Here is a 21,722-nt window from a genome sequence, read left to right on the forward strand (position 1 = left end):
TTTTAGGTGCTACCAACGACGGTATTGAGATTGTGCTCCACTGCCTCGATGTGATGCTAAGCAAGCGCAGAAAGCAGGTTTCTCATCAACGAGCTCTAGCCTTCATCAAACGCCTTTGTACACTTGCTCTGCAGGTTCTTCCAAATTCAAGCATTGGCCTTTTAGCAACTACCAGGACATTGATGCATGTGAGTAGCAGCATAAGGCAGCAGAGCTTAGTTCTCCGGTGCACTGCCACTGTGCTTGTTTCTTTCCCTTGAATGTTTCCTTTTTATTATAAAGTAATTCCTAGCCGGATGCAGTGGTTCACACCTGTAGTTACATAGGATACTGATGCAGAAAGACTGCTTAAGCACACAAGTTGCAGGCCACCCAGGCAGCAGAGATGTGTGAGTTTGAGGCCAGACTGGTCTGAGTAGCTCGTTCAGGCCAGCCAGTGTGACACAGTGAGACCCTGACGCAAACACACTGCTGGGGAACTGTAAACACGGAGCAGCAGGCGCTCTCGTTCCTGCCCAGCCTGCTGCCCACTTGCAGGGTGCTCTTTAACTTGTGAGTTTAGGACGTAGGTAGCACTAGGATTTGTACTCACACAGCTTGACATTTTAATGCTCCTTTGTTCTCCTAACATAGACATTGCTGTTATAAATGATGCTCCAGCAGATGTGGGTACATTCAGTGTTTATCTGTAAGAAAGATCCCTTAAAGTGAGGTTGGAAGATGTGAAAATGCCATCTGTGTAGATTGGGTAAATCACTACAAACCAAGACATTCTTTCATGATATATATGTAACCTGTTTCTTATTAAAGCTGGGTTTAAAGATTTAAAAATTATAGCTCTTACTATAACCACAAATTTAAAAACAACTATAGGACAGTCACATTCTTTATGATACCTTAGTTAATTCTTTTTTATGCGATTTTTTTTTTTTTTTTTTTTTTTTTTTTTGCAGACTTTTCCCAGAACAGATCTCTTGCTTGATAACGAGTCTCAGGGCAGCGGGGTGTTTCTGCCTGAGCTGGAGGAGCCCGAGTACTGTAATGCACAGAACACCGCTCTGTGGGAGCTGCATGCACTTCGGGTAAGGGGCTGTCCTCTGTTCTCCTCTGCCCCTCCTCACTTGCCCCCCACCCCTGTTGATGAGTGAGCAATGTTTTCACCTTTTCCTCAAGTAGCTATTGCCAGAATGCACCTACATGTTCTCCGGAATGCCTTCTGTGGAAGCCTTATTTAAACACTGTGCTCCTTAAGCCACTGAGCACATTTATACAACAGTAGAATGCAATGTGGGTTTGTAATGAGCTTATGGAGACTTAATGAAGTCTTTCCCCAACACTGTTTAGAAAAGAAGCTTTGTTATCGGGTCCATTTACACTGTATTGGGTCCTGTCCACAGAGACTTTGGTAGACTCCATTACACAGTAGCTTTACCTATAGTGCCAAGATCTGATAGCAAGTTCAGCCCTAGAGTGAGCCTAGCAACTGTTGTAACTTTTATTTCTCACTATGAAATAGAAACCGCCTTTTGTTATTGCTTTTTATACTGTCAACTTGGTAATTTAACAGATGTATATTTTAATCCTGAGAACAAAGGGTTTATGTTTTGAGATAGAGTCTGTTTATGTAACCCTGGCTTTCCTAGAGACCTGGTATTAAAGACATGCTTCACCACACCTGGATAGTAATATATCCTAAAAATTTTAAAGTTTAATAAAAGTTTAAATATAATCATATTCTTCCCTCTCATGTCTATCTCCTCTCATGCCTCTCTGCCCTAGCTCCCTCTCATGTTCATAGCCTTTTTTTTCTTTATTTGCTAGCATATATTATACATTATATTACATATGTATATATATAGATTGATACAGCATATCAACACATACATATGCATAACTATATAAATATAGCTTGCAGAGTCTGTCTCTTTTTGTTCGTATGTTTTTTACTTCGGGCTGATTTCTTGGTTTTGGCTAGGGGTTCAACCCTGGGAAAGACTGACTTCCTTCCCACTTTATATCTGCAGTCCTTAGTTGCCTTTGTTTAGTGCTTTGCTTAGGAGCAGGGCCCTTGCCAGAGTTCTTCTTTCACATCAACATGTCTCTGGGGTGTTGGTGCCTGTTCAGATTGTGCTTAGGCAGCCATGTTGAGGAAGCATGGTGAGAGCGTCACTGTCATTTCAAGGAGACACACTGTCACGGCAGACCACAGGGTCAAAGGGAATACTCTGTATATATGTGTTCAGAATGATTTGTATTCATGTTTTTGTTAGCTATTTTTTTTTTAGGTTGAATTCTAAAAAAAATAAGCTGTGCCTTGTGTTTTTAAATAATGAATAATATTTGTGAAATAGTGAATAATTGTTAAATAGTGAATAGTGTTTCTTTTCCTCCTCAGAGACATTACCATCCCATTGTGCGAAGATTTGCAGCACACCTGCTTGCTGGGGCACCGTCTGAAGGCTCTGAGGCCCTCAAGCCCGAGCTGAGCAGAAGGTAGGGTTTGCCACTGCATTGCTTTAAGTTTCTGCTTTTTGAGACTCACCATGTAGACCAGGCTGGCCCAGAACTCAGAGGTCCTCTTGATTCTGCCTCTCTAGCACTGTTACTAATGATGTGTGTCACCTGACCCGTTTAGGGTTTATTTTTTTGTGCTTGGGATCAAACCCAAAGCACCAACTTATTCTAAGACTAAAAAACTCTAAAACTGGCCCTATTCTTTTATTTTTGTGTGTTTGTTTGTGTGGGTACACATGTGTGCGTACATGTGTGTACAGGTGCATGTGTGTGTGAGAGCTTGAGGAGACTAGTGGACAAACTGTGTGTTGTTCTTCAGAAGTCATCCACTTTATATTTTTGATTCAAGGTCTAGTCTTGCCGGTCAGTGAACCCCAGTGGCCTTGCGTCTCAGTCTTTACACTGTGACAACAAATAACTATGCCTGGCTCTATTTTTAAAACATGTGGTGGCTGGGCTTGAACTCAGGTCCTCAAACTTGCATAATAAACACTTTAGCAACTGAGCTACCCGCCCAACCCCAGGTTTTTCTTTTTCCTTTTTCTTTTTCTTTTCCTTTTTCTTCTTGTAAGCCCATAGATTTCTTTAACTTAGATATTATAGATGAATTATAAGCTAGACTGATTTCATACTGTCTTTAGAGTATGAGCAAAAGTGGAAGAAATTTGTATTTTTGTTTGATTTTTTTTTTTTTAGACAGGGTCCCATGTGTTACCCAGGCTCTGCTTCCCCATCTGTAGCAGAGTGAGCAGCCCTCCATCACAGCAAGTGGATCTCGAGTGGGGGTGCAGGGCTGAACAGTGCAGGGTCTCACACGAGTGCAGACTTGGGAGACATGCTTCAGTGATACAGCTCATTTAACTGGGGATTCAAGTAGGGCTTTAGGGCGAGGGCACTTCATTGAGCTGGACCAGGGTGCTGGGGATGCCTCATTAGCATAAGGAGGAATTCCAGGTGCTGCTGGACATGGCCTTATAAGGGGAAAAGAAGTTTTAACCTGGCAGCTGGGCTGTGTAACCTCCTCTAGTGGGGCAAAGGTAGGGGTACAGGCTATGTGCACAGGGACACACAGGCCTGCGACAGGGGCCTACTACTGCCAGTTTCCAGGGTTTGGACACTTCTTCACCTCAATCTTGCTGCAGGCCTGCTTCCCTGGTCCCATAGCTCCCTGACCTCATACCCGTGTAGTCTAGTATGACCACGAACTTAACCATATAAGTAAGAATTTATGTGTGATAATCTTACATACTTGGTCCCTTTCCCTCCACTTCCCAAGCACTGGGATTACGGCTGTGCCCCACAAGTGTGCCCCTCTATGCCTGGCTAGTTGTTACCTTTCAAGATTGGAAAACTTCACTTAAAATTGACTTCCTGATTGTCTTGAGATACTAGATTTAGTTATTTCATATGGAAGATTTGTTTGTTCAGATTTAATTATGTGTGTGAGTGTTTGGTTTACATATATGTCTGCATACCATGTGCGTGCTGCGTGCTCATAACCCCCCCGAAACTGGAGTTATGAATGCTTGTAAGCCACCTTGTGGGTGCTGGAAATTGAATCTGGGTCCTCTGCAAGAGCAACAAGTGCTCTTAACCACTGAGCCACCTCTTCAACCCCTGTTTTGTATTTCTAAATTGCCAATATAGTTAGTAAGTCCCTCCAAATAAGGCTCAACTCTGCTGTTTTCTGTAAACCCTTTGCGGTAGATAGAGATAATGTTTGCTGTACTAAATACAGCTGCTGCTTTTTCTTTTTCAACAGTTTCCTGTGTCTCCCTCTAGCCTTGTCTGTTTTCTCTCTTTTGGCATTGCAAGGAGGATAAGCAAAGACCTGGCGTGTGCTGGGCAAGCCTCAGTCTAGAGTCTCAGCCCCAACTTACTCGGGTTCTGTTCTGTTCTGTTCTGTTTTGTTTTTCAAGACAGGGTTTCTCTGTGTAGCCCTGGCTCTCCTGGAACTCACTCAGGCTGGCCTCAAACTCAGAAATCTGCCTGCCTCTGCCTCCCTAGTGTGGGTTAAAGGTGTACGACACCACCACCTAGCTTAACAGTGACTTTTATTTGATTTTTGTTTTGTTTTGTTTTTTTTCAAGACAAGCTTTCACTGTGTATCAAAGATAGAAATGTGTAGACCCTTTGTCATTAATTTTAGTAATCATTCTAGCATGTTTTTATTTATAGTCTTAAACATTTGCCTTTTCTGTGCCTGCCTACCTTATTTGAGGGAAGATGACGTCTAGGTCTGTCTCTTAAGGTTGGGCAGTGGAGAATGCTTTCTTCTCGTGGGGATGCAGCTTGGACTATGAGGACAGTCCTTATCTCCGCCCTTGGAGTAATGTGTGCTGATAGTGATCCCAGATGATTAAGATTTACTTACCTGGGGCCAAGTGGTGGTGGTGGTGGTGGGGTTGGTGGGGGTGGTGGTAGTGGTGGTGCAAGCCTTTAATCCCAGCACTCAGGAGCCAGAGGAGGTGGATCTCTGAATTTGAGGTCAGCTTCATCTCTACAAAATGAATTCCAGGACAGCCAGGGCTACACAGAAAAACCTTGCCGTAAAAAATCAGAAAAGATTTACTTTCATGGTTTGGGTATTGATGTATTTTCTTTTCTTTCTTTCTTTTTTTTTTTTTTTTTTTTTTTGGTATTTTTGAGACAGGGTTTCTCTGTATAGCTCTGGCTGTCCTGGAACTCACTCTGTAGACCAGGCTGGCCTCGAACTCAGAAATCTGCCTGCCTCTGCCTCCCAAGTGCTGGGATTACTGGCGTGCGCCACCACCGCCCAGCTGATGTATTTTCTTTTGTGTCATGAATGTCCTGTCCTTCCCCCCACCCCCTCCCGGGCTAATCGCTGAAGGGTTGGGTGGTGTTTAGCGGTCATGGATGGCCACTCCATCCATCACGCCTTGGGATCCAGTGATGGATTTAGTAGCTTGTCATTAATATCACTAGTTGAGTTGGGAGTCAGTCAGACGAGCTGGCGGACATCTGCTTAGCACTCGTCCTGGGTTACAGATCTGCATTTCTAAGTGTGAACTAGATTTCTCTGAATTAATTTTAGTAAGGTAATGTTTATGCTACAGAGGAATTTAGATCTTTTTATTTTTGAGATAGGGTATCTTTAGCTCTCCTAGAGCTGCTTTGTAGACAGACATATGCCTGTCTCTCAGTTACTAGGTTTAAAGACATGTACCACCAAGCCTGGCTAATTTGTGCAGGGTGTTTTGTTTTGTTTTGTTTTGTGTTTTGAGACAGGGCCTCTCTCTGTAGTTCTGGTTGTCCTGGTACTCACTATGTAGACCAAGCTAGACTCAAACTCAAGGATCTGTCTACCTTTGCCTTCCCAGTGCTGGGATTAAAGTCGTGCACCACCACTGCCCAGTTCTAGTTTGTATCTTTAATGAATGAGTTGGTTGAATGTTCTTAAAGTTACACAGATAATGCTAGAATCTCTACCTATCTTATATTTTTTGTTATAGATCTGCAGTTGAACTTTTTGAGACTTACAGCATGGCAGCAATGACATTCAACCCACCTGTTGAATCGTCACACTCCAAAAGGAAGGTAGGTGATCCTTTTGTTTACAAAGAGAGAGTGAACATTAAACTGATGCATCTGGTAGCAAATCAGCTCCACGTTGCCCGGTTTTTCTTTTTGAGACAAGGCTTTGCTTTGTAGTCCAGGCTGACCTTGAACTCACTGATGTGCTTTAGCTTCCCATCAATTAGGTGTTGACCACAAAGGCCAGGCAGGCTCTAGGAGTGGAGATCGGGATAGATTCATGGTGCTAGAAGTCTAAAGAGATGGTTGGTGAGACTTTCATTCATTCAGTCTAGGGTAGGTCAAAGACCTGACCAAGGATCTCTCTTTACTGTTTCTTTTCTTGTTGTTTTTGTTTGTTTTGAGACAGTTTCATTGTGAACTCTAGGTGGTCTAGAACTCACTGTGTAGACCAGGCTGGCCTTGAACTCACAGAATCCACCTGTCTCTACCTTCTCAGTGTTTAAAAGCACATGTCATCATTGCGTCCAGCCCATGAACTCTGTTCTGTTTGTTGGTGTTCACTGTCGGTGTCTTTGGCTTTGCTCAGTCTGGTTATTACTTACGGTGTGAGTGGCTTTAACTACTAATTTAACTTTTTTCAGGATAAATTTTTACAAGGAGACTCATTTTTGAATGAAGATTTAAATCAACTAATCAAAAGATATTGTAATGAAGCTGCTACTGAGATACCACTGGATTTCACCAAGTGTTTGAAAACTTCATCACGGTAGTACAAAGAATGAATGGGCTGTCTTATATATTTGTGTGTGCATGTACAGAGACACATGCAGATATGCGAGGGCCTGTTCCTTTTGTAGAAGGAAGACTTCCTAAGAATGGCTACATGGGAACTGAAGCAGGGCCACAGAAGACATTGCTTATTGGCTTGCTCTTCATGCCTTAGTCAACTTGATTTTTTATACAGGCCACACCAACTTGTCCAGGAATGGCATTGCCCGTCAGTCATGAATTCTATAAACGCACTGCAGACATGCCATAGTCTAGTCTATGGAGGCTCTTCAGTTGAGATTTTTTCTTCTTAGGTGACAAAACCTACGCAAAATAGCCAGCAATTTCTCTTTATAACTAAATAAATAATGTTATTGCAGCATCATAGATGAAAGCAAATAAAATAGATTTTATGGTTTTTTTTTTAACCTTTGTGGTTTTTATTTTTATTTTTTGATGTGATTTTATTTGTTTTAATTTTTTTTATAAATTTATTTACTTATTCATTTTACATCCCCATCGCAGACTCCCTTGCTTCCAGTCCCCCACCCCCTTAAATGTCTCCTCTCCGCATCTCTCTGAGATGGGGGAGGTCCCCCCTGGGTACCAACCCACCCTAGCACCTCAAGTCACTACAGGACTTCTACTACATCCTCTTCTACATCTTCTACTGAGGTCAGTCAGGACAGCCCAGTTGGGGGAACGGAATCCACAGGCAGGCAACTGTCAGGGTAAGACCAACTCCAGGTGTTGGGGATCTGAATGAAGACCAGCCTACACATCTGCTACATATGTGTGATCTTTAGTTGGTGGTTCAGTCTCTGGGAGTCCCCAATTTTGTGATATTTTTGATAAGTAAGTTAAAGTTAGACTCTAGTTCATTGACTCTCGTGGAGTGACACAGTAAGGAATAACCAGATCTCACCTTTAAGGAGGAATGAGTGCGCTCCTTAAAGTGAGAGTGAGAATCTAGAATATTTGACGTTTGGTTAATTTTTTTAACTGAGAGTGATGGGGGAAAATTGCTCAGTAGGATGGAAGGGCCAAGATTTCCATTGTGCCATAGGAACATCGGTTCCTGACCAACCAGCAAAGTGTTTTTCTCTTAAATTCTTACAGATAAAACCTGTATATGTAGAGTTTATAAACTTTATAAATAGAGTTATAAAGAATTATTTTATATATTAGCTATTATTGTAGAGATGATTTACAAATACAAAATGTGTACATAAATATTTTCTGCTATTAATGACTGAATAAAGTAGCTTCCATTTTTACTTCCTAGTCTTGTGAGGTTTTGTTTGTTTTTTATTTTAGTGAAAAACAGTTCAGCTAAATAGACTGTTAGTTCAGTGCCATAGAAGCCAGGCATTCTGGGGTTAGAGCTCTTTCCTCATAAAATGTGAAACCAGAAAATTCCTTCACCACCCAGAAGAGTCAGTGACCAGTTCCCTGTTTAAAGCCTTTACTTCTTTTCCTAATTAAGTTGGGCATGTGGTGTGTGGGCAGAGAAGAGGCAGACAGTTACTGGAGGAGAGCGCAGCGGGGGAACAGTTACCAGCTGGATTTGAATTTGAGTGTATTCTTATGTGTGAGTTCTGGAAGTAAGTCTTTTTCTTTCTTTTTTTTCCTTTTTGAGACAGAGTCTCACTTATACTCTGGGCTGTCCTGGAACTCGGAGAGATCTGTGTGTCTGGGATTAAAGCCATGCCCAGCCTAAAAATATTTCTGAAGGCCTGTTTTTAAGGCTTTATTGTTTTGTGTTTTGAAACAGGGTCTTCCAATGTAATCTTGGCTGTCCTAGAACTCCCTATGTAGACCAGACTGGCCTCGAACTCACAGAGAGGCTCTTGCCTCTGCCTCCTGCTATACCCACGTAAAGTTTGATTATTGATGAGAAAATGTATGGTTCAGTGTACAAATACTTTCTCTAATCCTACTGTTTGAATAAGAGTTTCCAAGAATGTTAGCAGTATTTGTATATGCAACCAGCAGATCTGTCTGCCATAAATCAATTATTTTTAACACCGATGCATTCATATTTCACTTCATCAGCATCAACTGTATACAGGTGAAAAATCAGCTCTGAGATAGAAATCGGCAGGGTACGCATGGCTGTGTTGCACTTTTCACTTTGTTGTCACAGTTGGATGTCAGTCTATACAGTTAGCATTTCAGTAGCTCATGGGGATATGATGAGCTTTATATGAACATTAGCTTTTTTATATGGCCTTATATTAAGCTATAGCCTTAATCCTTTAAAGACAGATCCTGAGCACCTATTACATGATCAGCAGTACATGAGGCATTTAAAAGCAAGGTGTGTTTGTAGGAGTAAAAGAGCCTTGGTGCTTCCTGGTTTTTGATGCCAAGTCAGGTAACTTACACTATTTAAACATGAGCTGGGTGGTGGTGGTGCACGCCTGTAATCCCAGCACTTGGGAGGCAGAGGCAGGCGAATTTCTGAGTTTGAGGCCAGCCTGGTCTACAGAGTGAGTTCCAGGACAGCCGGGGCTACGCAGAGAAACCCTGTCTCGAAAAACCAAAAAGAAAAGAAAAACAAAATAAAAACAAAACCAAAAGAAAAAAGAGAAAAAGAAGCATTACCCAGTTCAGTGTGAGAATGAATTATTTCCAGGGTCAGAGGCTGTCATCTGAAATAAGCATAGTATGTGTTCAGTCAAAGAGGTGTCAAGTATCTTAGTAGTGGAGGTTCAGAATGTGTTTAAAAGCCATTTGTTTAAAATGCTCTTGTGTCAGACGTCTCTAGTTTGTGGTTACTTTTAGGAAGAGATCGCAGAGAACATCTAGCTTAAGGGCCGGGAAGAGGGGTGAGAGAGGTCCAGACATTGTCTGAGACGTTGCTGTCTGATCACTTAGGACCTGTGCATTTGCCTTTTCTGGCCGTTGTACTTTTGTGAGAAAAGCAACTGTAAAGGGGTTAAAAGTGCATCTGTGATCTCATACCCAGGGGCTGCTTCTTACACTGCCAAATAGAAGTATAAAAACAAAACAAAACAAAAAAACCAAAAACTTTATTGGCAGGGGAGTGTAGCTTTCTGTGGATCTTTAAATGTGTTTTGGAGTTAATTCTATTTTACTGCAACAAAGCTAACCCTTATTCCTTTTAGAACCAAGCCTTGGGCATCAACAAAGGTATTGAGAGGAAACAGAGAGAGGGGAAGTTAAGTTTTTAAGAGAAACTTATCATGTATTAGACTGGGCCTTCATGCACCATCAGCACCTCCAGAACCATTGAGGTGAGAAGTCATTATGAAAACAAGTTTTGAGTCCAGAGGCCATTTTGATCACCTGGATACTCTAAACTTGTGCTGTGGATGACATGCGAAGAGGCCTTACCTCAAGAGGGCATTCCACCTGATAGTATCCTTGCTGCCCACAGACTTATCCCCAGCTACCCCCATTCCCAGACACTCTTTAGTATTCTAATCTTGTCAATGACCCAGTTGTAAGTGGACAGGAGACTGAGAAGAAGAGAGTGTCTTCACCTTCCTCCTATCATGCTGGGTTCTTTAATCCTTTATTGCCAGGTAATTTTCGTTTGCAAGTTGGGTCGCCTACTTTGACATGGGTTCACATGTAGCGGGTCCAGGGTCCTTGTGCACACTGAGAGGCGCGCGCTAGGGAAACCAGGCTAGTTAAACATGCGGGCTTGTCTCTTCAAAGGGAAGGACAAGTTTATCTGTATTCTACCCAGAATTCTGGGAATAAGTGTTGTTTACAACCTGGTAATATTTTGTTTTAGTTTTTGTTTTTTTGAGACAGGGTGTCTCTGTGTAGCGCTAACTGTCGTAGAGATTAGAGATTAGGCTGGCCTTGAATTTACCTGCTTCTGCCTCCCAAGTGCTGGGATTAAAGGCATGCTCCATTACTGCTCTGCCATACCTGGAAACCTTCTGCTGTCTGTAGGTCCAGGTCCCCAAGATTCTCCCTCCCTAGATCTTGTGTCCTTGTACTTTACAACAGCCTGAGTAACTTGTTATCTTAGGGTCAAGCCAGTCTTGACTCCCATAGCCTATTGTCTTCATCTCAGTCATTCTCCCTAGACCTTTATCTAGGAGCATTGTTTCTAAGTCAAAAACCCATCGTTATGGAAGGAGCCATAGGTACTTTGTAAAGAGTTTCAATGTAAACATGTCTTAAATGTTGTACACACAGGATTGAATTAATTGTCATCCAGAAACCTTTTTTCTCCCCAAATTGTGCTGTGCTTAAATACGGCTAAAATGAATGACGGACGTTTGAACAAGCCCAGCTGGCTAAGTTGTGTTGAACCAGATTTTCTTCTTGCATCACAGGGGTTGCTTCTCTGCAGGCCATAAGCCTTCTCAGGGACCCTCACATTCACGCCTTTAAAAAACATTACTATAAAACCAGCTTTCATATTTAAGTTCTTTTTTATACCAATTTTACTGATTTAAGATTTTTGTTATCCAGATTTCTTGTATTCTAAAAAGTATAAAATGGTGGTGGGCATAATTCTAGTGGCTATTCTAATTTATTATGAATAGGATGATTTCTTTTATCTGATAGACTAGTGTGGCCCGTAATTCAGATAAGCCTTGAGTCAAAACATAGTGTTTCTAGAAAACACCAAATAGTGCTAAGGAGTTGTAATGCAGTCATGTACCTTACAGTGACGCTCTGATCATTGATAGACTGCTGTGTGGGTTGCTATGGAACAGAACCATGATCCCATAATGTTATAATAAAGCTAAAAAGCTCCTTGCTTAGGGACACAGTAGCCACTTTAGCTTGTGTAGGTATATTCTGTCACTCATACAACAATGAAATTCTCTACCAATGCATTTCTTAAAATGTGTCCTCATTATTAAGTGACACATTCCTGTAATGAGCTGTTAATATTTTCAAATTTTTATTTTATTCATTATTATTTTTGTCTGTGTATGTTATATGACGTGGGGGCACATGTGGAGACAGAGGCTAGATTATTTTATGGAATCCGTTTTGTCCTGTTACTTTTCCATTGGTTTGGGGTCAAACTGAGGTCATCAAGCTTGGCAGCAAGGGCCTCGTCTGGGCCATCTCACGGGCCCTCTTTACATGTTAGTAATCTCTCCTGTTTAACGTCTTGGAGACTCAATTTTAATAGAGTATGTCCTTTAACCTCCGCTGGGATGCACATCAGTATTTGAATATGGGGTCAGTTTCAGGTTTGTTCTATATCAAGTCTCCATCTATTGTGAGGACCATGAGGGTGGGGTGGGGTAAATCAGCCTGGCTCTGTATCATATTACCTGCAAGTTTTGTTTGCCTCTGGCTGCTTAGACCAGCAGTTTAATTTTCAACAGCAAGGTAACCCAAACCGTTTGGCCTCTTTAGTTTACAGAAAATTGATAAAGTGTTTCCAGAATGTATTTTAAAACTGAAGCAGCACTGTGCACTTGTTACAGACCTTGCTGTATAACTGCCAAATGAGTGTAGTCTGAGTTCTCTTGGCAAGAAAATGGCAGTGCAGCCAGAGACTTCCACTGACATGAAAGCTGTGTGGTGTATTTTTGACGTGTCTCTTTTTAGAATGTGCAAAGAAGGGGTTGTTTCATTCCTTCTAAAACTGGTAAAGGAAAATCTCAAAAGCAAAAGTCAGGATTTTTAGTGTGTTTTCTTACTTGAAAAAAAATATCTTGAAGCGGAACAATGCCAATTGAAAGATGGACTATAGGCTTGACTCTGGACGAACACATTTCAGTCTGCTAAGTCATAATCTGCTTCATCCCAAGAATGAGAAGAACCCATTCATTGCACTTCGCTGATCGTTTTGTGACGTATGATTTAAAATAACTTAGATCACTTGGCAAGTGAGACTCGGAGCCATGGCTCCTCAGTAAATCAGACATGAAGACGACACTGTGGCTCTGGGTCTCCACCCACTTCTCATGCTCGTATGATTTATTTTTAGGATGTCTTGAAATAGATCGAACCACTAATACTTGTCACCCAGAGCAATATCAAGACAGCTATGTCTAATAAATACACAAGTACAGTATCAGTATAAACATTGTAAAATAAATAAATCTACCTTAAACATCAACTCAGTCTACTTTTGCTTTTTAAAAATGATTTAGGCTTCTTATGAAGACATCACAACTTAATAGACACTAAATTGTACATCATGCTAAGTTCGCTTTTTTCGTGAGAACAGAACAGTCTGTGGACGTATGAATCGTAGCTTTTGGAAAAAAAAATTTCTATTTGAGGAAAGGCAGCCCAAAGAGTGCACCTGAGTACACAATCTAGGAACTAATTTGAATAATTGTTAACAAATCTTACAGGATGTATTTACATTTCCAATGCCCCCAGACTTCCACTTCTCATTACACCCATGGCCAATTTTCCATGTTTCCTAATCTCTCTGCCTTTGGCTCCCTGTTCTCCCAAGTTGTGGTCAGCAAGCTGGTTCTTGGGCCAAATGCATGTATTTTGTTTTGTTTTCCTGACCCTTAAACTAAGAAAGATTTTTACAATTTTAAGAGGTTGAAACTCTTGAAAGACGTGTGACCTGTGAAAACTACATGAGGTTCCAATTTAAGTGTCCATAAATAAAGTTTTATTGTTCAGTCATGTTCGTTCTTGCACCTGTTGTCAACAGCTGCCTTTCACTCTAGCAGCTGAGGTGACTGAACACAATGGAGGAAGCCCTGTGGCCCCAACCCTGAAAGGTTTGCTGCCTGGCCCTTTACAGGTGAAGCTTGCAGCCTTAGGCGTGAGGGCTGGCTTCTCCCACTGCGATGCCCCGGGCCATGCCCTGGGTGTCTCTGCTTCCTTCCTCTGGAAGTTGGTTGGCAGCCCAGTGCCATTTTACTTGTCCTCTGCGTGACCCTCACATCAGGTGCGAAGAGGCCTGGATGGAGTTCAGAAATCATCAGTTTCCAGTTTAAATGTGATGGAGGTCAAGTGTATTTCTTTCCACCACGTTCACTCTTGATAGCTTCTCATCAAGGATCTTCCCCTGTAACATCATCCACATAGGCTCATTAGTGTTTTGAACGTGTGAAGAAGCAGAAATGTGTGCAGCCTAGCTAGGTTACAAGTTGCTCACTACAGGACCCCAGAGCTCTGGTGGCTAGCTTTGGAAGGAGTTACTTCCTAATACAGAGATCTCAGGAGGAAGAACACTGTTCCTTTTGTCCTGGAACAGCAAATTCTTTAGGAGAAACAACAAGTACCCTTTTTATTACATCAAATAAATGTTCCTCAACTTTAGAAAAAGGAGAAATTCCCTCAACTGTTAACCCACTTCAGGTAGGAGTGAGGTAAACATTTCCTTCTTTAGAAAGTCTTAGGTTGTGATAATTGAAATTAGATGTTACCATTTTTAGAACAAATACTATAGCAGTCAGAAAGGCTAAAACATTGTACTTGTTTACTTATCAGAACATACAGAGAGAACTTCTTTTTAAAAAAATGTGTTCATCTTGGAAATAGCATAATAAAGGAGGTCATAAGTGGGCATAGCCGTGCCTGTGGCTATTTTTAAAGAAAAGCGCAAATGTTTAGCAAAGCTCTGAAGTCAGTTCAGTCCTTGTAAAGATTACTTGCCAAAGGAAATGGGATCCAGAGGCGAGCATCTAATCACTGTCCCCCAAAGGCAAGCATCTAATCACTGTCCCCCAAAGGCAAGCATCTAATCACTGTCCCCAACAAGGCCACACCTCCTGATCCTTCACCCACAACAAGTACACGCGCCACTGGGGGCCACTCTTATTTAAACCACCACAGCCAGTCTGGGCAACACAGCCTCAAAAACCAGCCAAAGGAACTGGGCAAAGGAGGTTCTTAGCTTAGATTCCCCTGTGCTGCTCTTCTCACGCCCTAGATCACACACCCACCCGGCTGCTAAGACTGACTTCTTCGAACTGAGCATCCAGCAGTGTGGTTGGCAACTGACACTGCGTTTTCAGAATGGAGACCGAAGCTATTTTCCTTTTGGTTTGCTTTGCTTTTTAGATGTGGAGGTCTCACTATGTTCCCTAAGTTGATCTGGAACTCATTATGTAGCCCACGCTGACCTTGAATTTGTGATCCTCCTGCCTCCGCCTTCCAAATGCTGAGATTATAGGCATGTGCCACTGTGCCTGGCATAATTTTTTTTAACTCAGAAAAGTGTATTGATTTATAGATGAATAAATGACTATTAAAAAGTTCTCTGTCTTAGATGGTAGAAAAAAATGTTTTTAAATGTCCACAAAATAGAAAAAAGGGAAATTCAGAGTAATGTCTGTTAAATTACACATTCACTTCTAAAGAGTTTACAAACTTTGAACAAAATTTAAAGTGCTTCTGGAAATAATCGTTTTAAAAAATCTGTTACGCTGTATATGTGTGTGTTTCCTTTTTAATATTTTACTAGTATGTACTCATTGTGCAAAATGATATTTTCATGACTGTGTACCATGAACTTTGATTTACTCTGGCCTTCTCCTGCCCCTGTCCTGCTCTGACTTGTCTGCTTCTTGTTTCTTCTTGAGTCTAGGTGCCACATGTAATAGGATACTTGTTTTAATATATATTTTGTGACTGTATGAGACTCTAAGACTATAAAGTTTTATTAATAAATTAGAAAAACATCTGCATTAGAAATAATTTAATGTGGCCATAGCAGTAATTTATTATATTTAAAGGAATATAGAAAGTTATTTATATAAGTATTTTATCTCATTGTCCTTTCTATTTTAAATGTTACAGAAGGAATTTAGAATTAGGAAAAAGTTAGTAAATATTAAAGATTCAGCTTTAAATCCAGTTAAAAGTGGAGTGATGCTTAAATAGCAATAGCTGTGATAAACAACTGCTGAAGGAAATTTTCACCAGGTGCAGACCTTAGAGGATTTTGTTGTTACTAATATATAGTTTGTATTTTTTACTTTAATGTTTGTTTTATTTGGTTTTAGTTCTACAAGTTTTAGTAAAATTTTGATCCTTTGTTTACTTTATTTTTTTTTTGCTGTTTCTACATCAATTTTTAAAAATTAGATATATTCTTTATTTACATTTCAAATGTTATCCCCTTTCCTTGCCCCCCTCACCCCTCCCTCTGTTCACCCCTCAAAAATCTCGTAACTCATCTCCCCTCCCTCTGTTCCCAGTCAGCCCTCTCCTGCTTCTTTGTCCTGATATTTCCCTACACGGCAGCATTGAGCCTTTCCAGGACCAAGGGACTCTCTTCCCTTTGATGTCCAACAAGGCCATCCTCTGCTGCCTATGCATCTGGAGCCATGGGTCCCTCCATGTGTACTCTTTGGTAGATGGCTTTGTCCATGGAAGCTCTGGGGGTACTGGGTGGCTCATATTGTTGTTCCTCCTATGGCGCTGCAAACCCCTTCAGCTCCTTGGGTCCTTTCTCTAGCTCCTCCATTGGGAACCCTGTGCTCAGTTCAATGGCTGGCTGGCAGTGTCCCCCTCTGTATTTGTCATGTACTAGTTAATTTTTTAAGAAGTAAGAAGAGACAAGGTTGTTGGGTCTAAATGAAACATATTAGACTATACTACCAGCAATCCAAAGGAATAAACACTGAACAATCTGCAGAGCCTTTGAAGAATGTTCATTTATGTTATTAATTAAGGTTGTCCTATGTGTGATGACTCAAGTCTATATGACACTTTGGGGCCCTTAGTTATCTACAAAATAAGAAAGTCTAAATTGTGTGTGTGTGTGTGTGCGCGCGCGTGCGCGCGTGCAAATACAATGGTGTCTACATGTCATGGTATGCATGTGGAGTTCAAAGGACAACTTGTGGAAATCATTTCTCTGCTTCTACCATGTGAACCCTACAGATTGAATTCAGGAGTGGCAGCAAACACCTTTAATCACTGAGCCACCTCTCTAGTTCAGGAAGTCTAAAACTTTAAAAACTTACATAAAAGCGACTTCAGAACCCTGGCACTGTTTTGAGGTACCATTCCCACCTGTCTTCAGATGACATGCCCCTTGAAAAGACACAGGGCGCCAGCCTGTGTTAACAGAGCGCTTTCAGTTGAATCCTATTTCAGAATGTCGCTGCTGTACCTTCATATCCTGGGAACAAATAGTCTGCACTGCTCATGGCTGGTAACCCACTGCATCACTAGGGGCCAAGGTACCCACGGGTTTCTCCTCCTTGCTCTGGACACTTTCTGAGGCCACAAGCTGAGGAGGGGATGTGAGTCCTCGGGACTGCTTAGTGGACTTCGTGAGTTTCTTGAGTTCACTTGCAAAGGAGATGCCCCTCCTTTTATCTTCTCTTGATGCCTGTGTAGAAAAAAGAGAACCTTCTTTGATGGACTGGTAAATCCAAGTTTCTGATTTCCCATGTCATACTTAGAGGGAGTGTGTACTCCTTTGTAAGTCATCCACTTTATTTTTTTGACTTGGTCTAGTCTTGCCGGTCAGTGAACCCCAGTGGTCTTGAGTCTCAGTCTTTACACTATGACAACAAATAACTATGCCTGGCTTTTTTAAAAAACATGTGGTGGCTGGGCGTGAACTCAGGCCCTCAAGGTTCCCTCTCCTTCTCCCTCTCCCTCTCCCCCAACCACCCTCTCTCTCAGGTTTTTGGGACAAGGTGTCTCTGTGTAAGCCCCAGCCTCAAACTCAGAGATCCATCTGCTTATCTGCCTCTGCCTCCCCAGTGCTGGGATAAAAGGCATGCACCATGGCCACCAGGTTATCTAGGATCTTTTAACCGCACAGGAGAACATGCCATTTTGTCACCCCCGCCCCACACACTGAAACGAAACAACTGCTTTCCAAGAACTGCTGTCTTAGAGACTTTCTTGATTCAGTAGCTCCCAAATTAATTATGACATGACTGACCATCAAGGATTTATAAAGACTGCGATGTGATTTTCACGTTACCTGCACCTGTTCCTTCAGCTTAAGGATGAATTTCCCTGCACCCTTCCACTTGCTTTGGGCTTGAAACACACATTCTTGGTCCAAGAGGATCCTCTGTGAGGACTTTGGGGTAGAAGACTTCTTATTAGACGTGTCTTTCACCACCTCTTCCAAAAGCACGTAGTCACATGGATTGGGGTTGTTTAAGATGCTGTAGGAGTATTTGGCTTTGCATAAGGTCTGAAAGATAAGTTAGGGTCAACTGAATCAAGTGTCTGCCGCCTTCGCATCCATCATGAGTGAAAATGTAAGGTGAAGTGACTCAGACTTTCAGTGACGGAGAGGATCTTCCAAGCCAGGTCACTCACTCTGCCTCACTGTCATCTGAGTAGCTGTGGTTTATAACACACATTCTCAGGTTACCTCTTAGCTTTCAAATGGCCTGACTTTGGTGCAGAAGCTTAAACTTATAAAAATCTAAGCAGATTCCAGAGGAGGAAGCTTAAACTCAGCAGAGGTCAAGCAGAATCCAGAGCAAGTCCAGCTAATAATATAATCGAAAAGCTCAGATCCAGATCCCCCACCACAAAGCACAGCATCTAGACGTGAAGGTTAGGCAGCCAGAGAGAGATGGCATCCTGTCCTAGGCGCCCTCTGTTCCACCAGGCTGCCTCTGTCACACCTTTGGATGCTGAAGGGGTTTAGAAGTCACATGATTCCCTTACACTTAGTAGAAGAACATCTTTCATTTGTTCATTTATTCATTGTATATTTAGTCATGACCTGTTATATCCAGGACTGTGCTGTACTCTGGGGAGACAAAGCTGTGCAAAAAAAAGGAGGATCTGAAATTCAAAGGTAATTAAGGAGACTGCAAATAAGTAGCCAGATTATCATACAACAGGAATAACAGGTCACACTCAAGCACATGCCAAGCATTGGACGAAGCACTCTACAAATGTTACTACTGTCTTTGTTGCTACAGCCATGTGTGGGAGGTATCATTGTACTATCTCCAGGTTATTAAACCATCTGGAAACTTGCCACGCAGTGGTGCCATAGCCAAATGGAACGGAATGGGGAAGTCAGACAGGGGAGGAGGATTCATCCAAAAGAAATGAATCAGAGCCCCTTGCTCCCTCAAAAGAAGTTAGTCAACACACAGTATAACTCAGACACAGATCTAAGTGAGATGGGGGATCTTGCTGGAGAGCTCTGAGTGAGGGACAGACAAAGCTGGGTTTGAACCCTCAGCCATGTGATCAGGGGTCTGTCTGTGTTTGTTTACTGATCGATATGACTTAAGCAGGAGTTCAATGGCTGCACATGCCGTGGGTAACCGTTCTTTGAAGCCAAGTTCAAAACAAAACAAAACAAAACAGCAGCTTGACATAGGAGAAAGGACTTGGCCAACAGTCAGAGTTGGTGTCCTACTTGTGTTCTGTAGCATCTTTCAGAGATGGTCACTCAATACTTAGGTGTTTGGGGGACAATTTCTGCAGTTCCACCTCCTAAACACATCATCACCTCTGATCTAAACTCATTATAGATGCTAGCTAAGGATCTGTTGCAGGAGTGAAAAAATATTTCCTGTCCTTAAGAGATATATTCTCCCTGCCCCGGACCTTGACCCAGGTCTAGAACTTCATTCATTAATGAGCTGTCAATGCACATTTATCTGATTTGTCCCAATCATTTATATCAATTTATGGAGTGAGGAAAAGGGGAGATTCTCACGGTGCTGGGACCAAGCTCAGAGCCTTGTGCCTGCCAGGCAGGCAGTGACCCCCAAGGAAGCATTTACCTGCTGAATCACATCCTGTGCAGTGCTGACACGAGGGGCTTTGATGACAGTTCGGGGCTGCTCTGGAGAGACATCATGCACTTGAACAAAGAAACTCTCCTCTTCCGGGCTCAAGCTCACCTCTCTGTCATCATGGACAATGCTTTTCTCTTCTAGGGTCTGCATTTTTAGAGTGAAGATACATGAGGAGTTGGTAAGATGATTCAGAAGACAGAAAAACATTTCTAGCAAAAATTTGAGTTGTAACTTGGTAATATGGAAAAACATCACCTTAATTTATAGTTAATACATTAGTTAATCTTCCTTTGTCCCCCACTGAAAGGATGACCCTGCTTCTGAGGGAAAGAAAGGCTCAATTTTTGTTGATGTTGACTCACATGTAGTTTTTAGAATAAACCAGTTTATAGGTGCCTACTAGTTGTGGATTTTGAGAGAAGAAATCAGCTACAAACTTTTAGAAAGAAAATATACTGTTTTGCTTATTATTGAAATACAATACAAATATATAAAAAATATTGAAGAGAAGTCCCTTCCCCAAATACCATTAATATTTAAGGTGTATTAGACATCAAAGCTGATGAGATGGCTTAGCAGACGGAGGTCCTTGACCTGCAAGCCTGATGCTCAGGCTGCATGCAGAATGTGGAGGAAGGAGAGAGCCCACTGCAGGGTTGTCCTCTGAGCTCTACCCACATGCTGTGGCACACATGCCCCCCCCCTCCCCCAGACTTTAAAGTTACAGAAGAGAAATTCTAGGCATATGAAATTTTGACATGGAGCACTTTTCTCATCCAGGTGGAATGAGCAAAGCCTGCAGGGAAAAAGCTAATTCAGTAGCTGCAGGAAAGCCACGCTTCAGTGAATATTGATAGACTTCCCAGTAATGTGGGAATTATTATCTGGCTAATTGAGTTTGAGTAAATTTCAGTGAACTCTAACTTCCCTCTCTCTTATATGTAACATCTTTTTAAAAAGTAATTTTCTCTATGCACATGCGTGTGTGCCTGCATATATGTATGTACCTACATATATGTTTCTCTATACACATGCGTATGTGCCTGCATATATGTATGTGCACCCCATGAGAGCAGGAACCTTTGAAGGTCAGAAGAGGATGTGTTCCAGTCCCTGGCACTGGGATTACAGGTGATTATAAACCACTATGTGGGCTGAGGGAACCGAACTTGCGTCTTCTTCTAGAACAGTGTATGCTTTTAACTGCTGAGTCATTGCTCCAGCCTTCATTCTTGTTTTATAAAAAATTTCAAATGGGCTGAAAAGATAGCAGTTAAAGGGTACAGGCTGCTCTTCTAGAGGACCCGGGTTTGATTCTCAGCACCCACATGATAGCTCACAGCCACTGTAACTCCATTTCTAGGAGCTACAAAGATGTCTTCTGGCTTTCACAAGCACCAGGCATGCATTGGGTAAACAGATACATGTACAGGCAAAACAACCACATGCATACAGAATAAAGTATTTCCACTAGTTGAGAAAATGACAAGACCCGTTTCCTATTCTCACCTTTCCCTTTTATATCACTTCATCCTCATAAACAAACAATGAGCAAACATGTCTGTGAACAGTCTTACTGTTGTTAGGTAATGTATCCTTGTGTATTTCTGCCATTGATGCATTAGTGTATTTCACAGTATGTGAATAGATATACAAAATCTTGGCACTGTGTGAATACGGTTGTAATTTTTTTTCACATGGCTTCTCTCCACTTCCCACCCCCTGTTCTCAAATGACAGTAGCTTAATGATGTCTTCTATAAGACAGTGACATGGGGAGAGAGATGAGGGAAGTGGTCGGTGACTGTATCACATGTCAAGACTTCACATGGAATATTCTGTTCCTGGCATACATTTAACCTGATCTCCACACTCAGGCTATTAAAGCAGTGCTAATTAACCAGAAGCATTCAAGGTTTGCTGTCAATGGACTGGAAGTTTCAACGGGGTCTCATCATCTAGGATTATTCCCATTGATGCTTAAGTCAGATTGGGAAACTGCCACCAGGTGGTGCCATATTGTAACCAAGACTGGAAAAGATTTGCCCCAGCCTTTTCAAAAATCCTGAAGACACAACCCTACTACAGTTTACATGACTGGTGTTTCCAACCTTACTCAAACAATGGAGGTGGAGGAGTGGAGGAACTGTCTGTCTACTTCTATTTATGATTGGTCCCCACTTGTTCTCCAACTTTTCACCCCACTTACAGTTCTCGCTACATAATGTTACATGTGTCATTACATTCATTATTATATTTCCCAACAATC

At 41.8% G+C, this 21,722-nt stretch overlaps 2 protein-coding genes across 3 annotated transcripts in view; one reads left to right on the forward strand and one right to left on the reverse strand.

Annotated features, from left to right (window-relative positions):
* Nucleotides 1-7,203, forward strand: part of Noc3l (NOC3 like DNA replication regulator) — a 36,333-nt gene extending 29,130 nt beyond the window's left edge. For both annotated transcript variants that reach the window (XM_052186455.1, XM_052186462.1), the window contains exons 17-21: nucleotides 7-188; nucleotides 954-1,082; nucleotides 2,396-2,493; nucleotides 5,988-6,072; nucleotides 6,654-7,203. In XM_052186455.1, coding sequence (XP_052042415.1) covers nucleotides 7-188; nucleotides 954-1,082; nucleotides 2,396-2,493; nucleotides 5,988-6,072; nucleotides 6,654-6,782 — 623 coding nt within the window. In that variant the 3' untranslated portion in view covers nucleotides 6,783-7,203. The remainder of the gene's footprint in view (nucleotides 1-6; nucleotides 189-953; nucleotides 1,083-2,395; nucleotides 2,494-5,987; nucleotides 6,073-6,653) is intronic.
* Nucleotides 7,204-12,670: 5,467 nt separating this feature from the next.
* Plce1 (phospholipase C epsilon 1) overlaps nucleotides 12,671-21,722 on the reverse strand; it is a 299,093-nt gene continuing 290,041 nt past the window's right edge. Inside the window, exons 30-33 of the mRNA XM_052186474.1 lie at nucleotides 19,440-19,598; nucleotides 17,657-17,875; nucleotides 16,829-17,050; nucleotides 12,671-13,771 (exon numbers count right to left, since the gene is read on the reverse strand). Coding sequence (XP_052042434.1) covers nucleotides 16,862-17,050; nucleotides 17,657-17,875; nucleotides 19,440-19,598 — 567 coding nt within the window. The 3' untranslated portion in view covers nucleotides 12,671-13,771; nucleotides 16,829-16,861. The remainder of the gene's footprint in view (nucleotides 13,772-16,828; nucleotides 17,051-17,656; nucleotides 17,876-19,439; nucleotides 19,599-21,722) is intronic.

The sequence above is a fragment of the Apodemus sylvaticus genome, chromosome 1, assembly GCF_947179515.1.
Source record: "Apodemus sylvaticus chromosome 1, mApoSyl1.1, whole genome shotgun sequence".
Classification (NCBI taxonomy): domain Eukaryota; kingdom Metazoa; phylum Chordata; class Mammalia; order Rodentia; family Muridae; genus Apodemus; species Apodemus sylvaticus.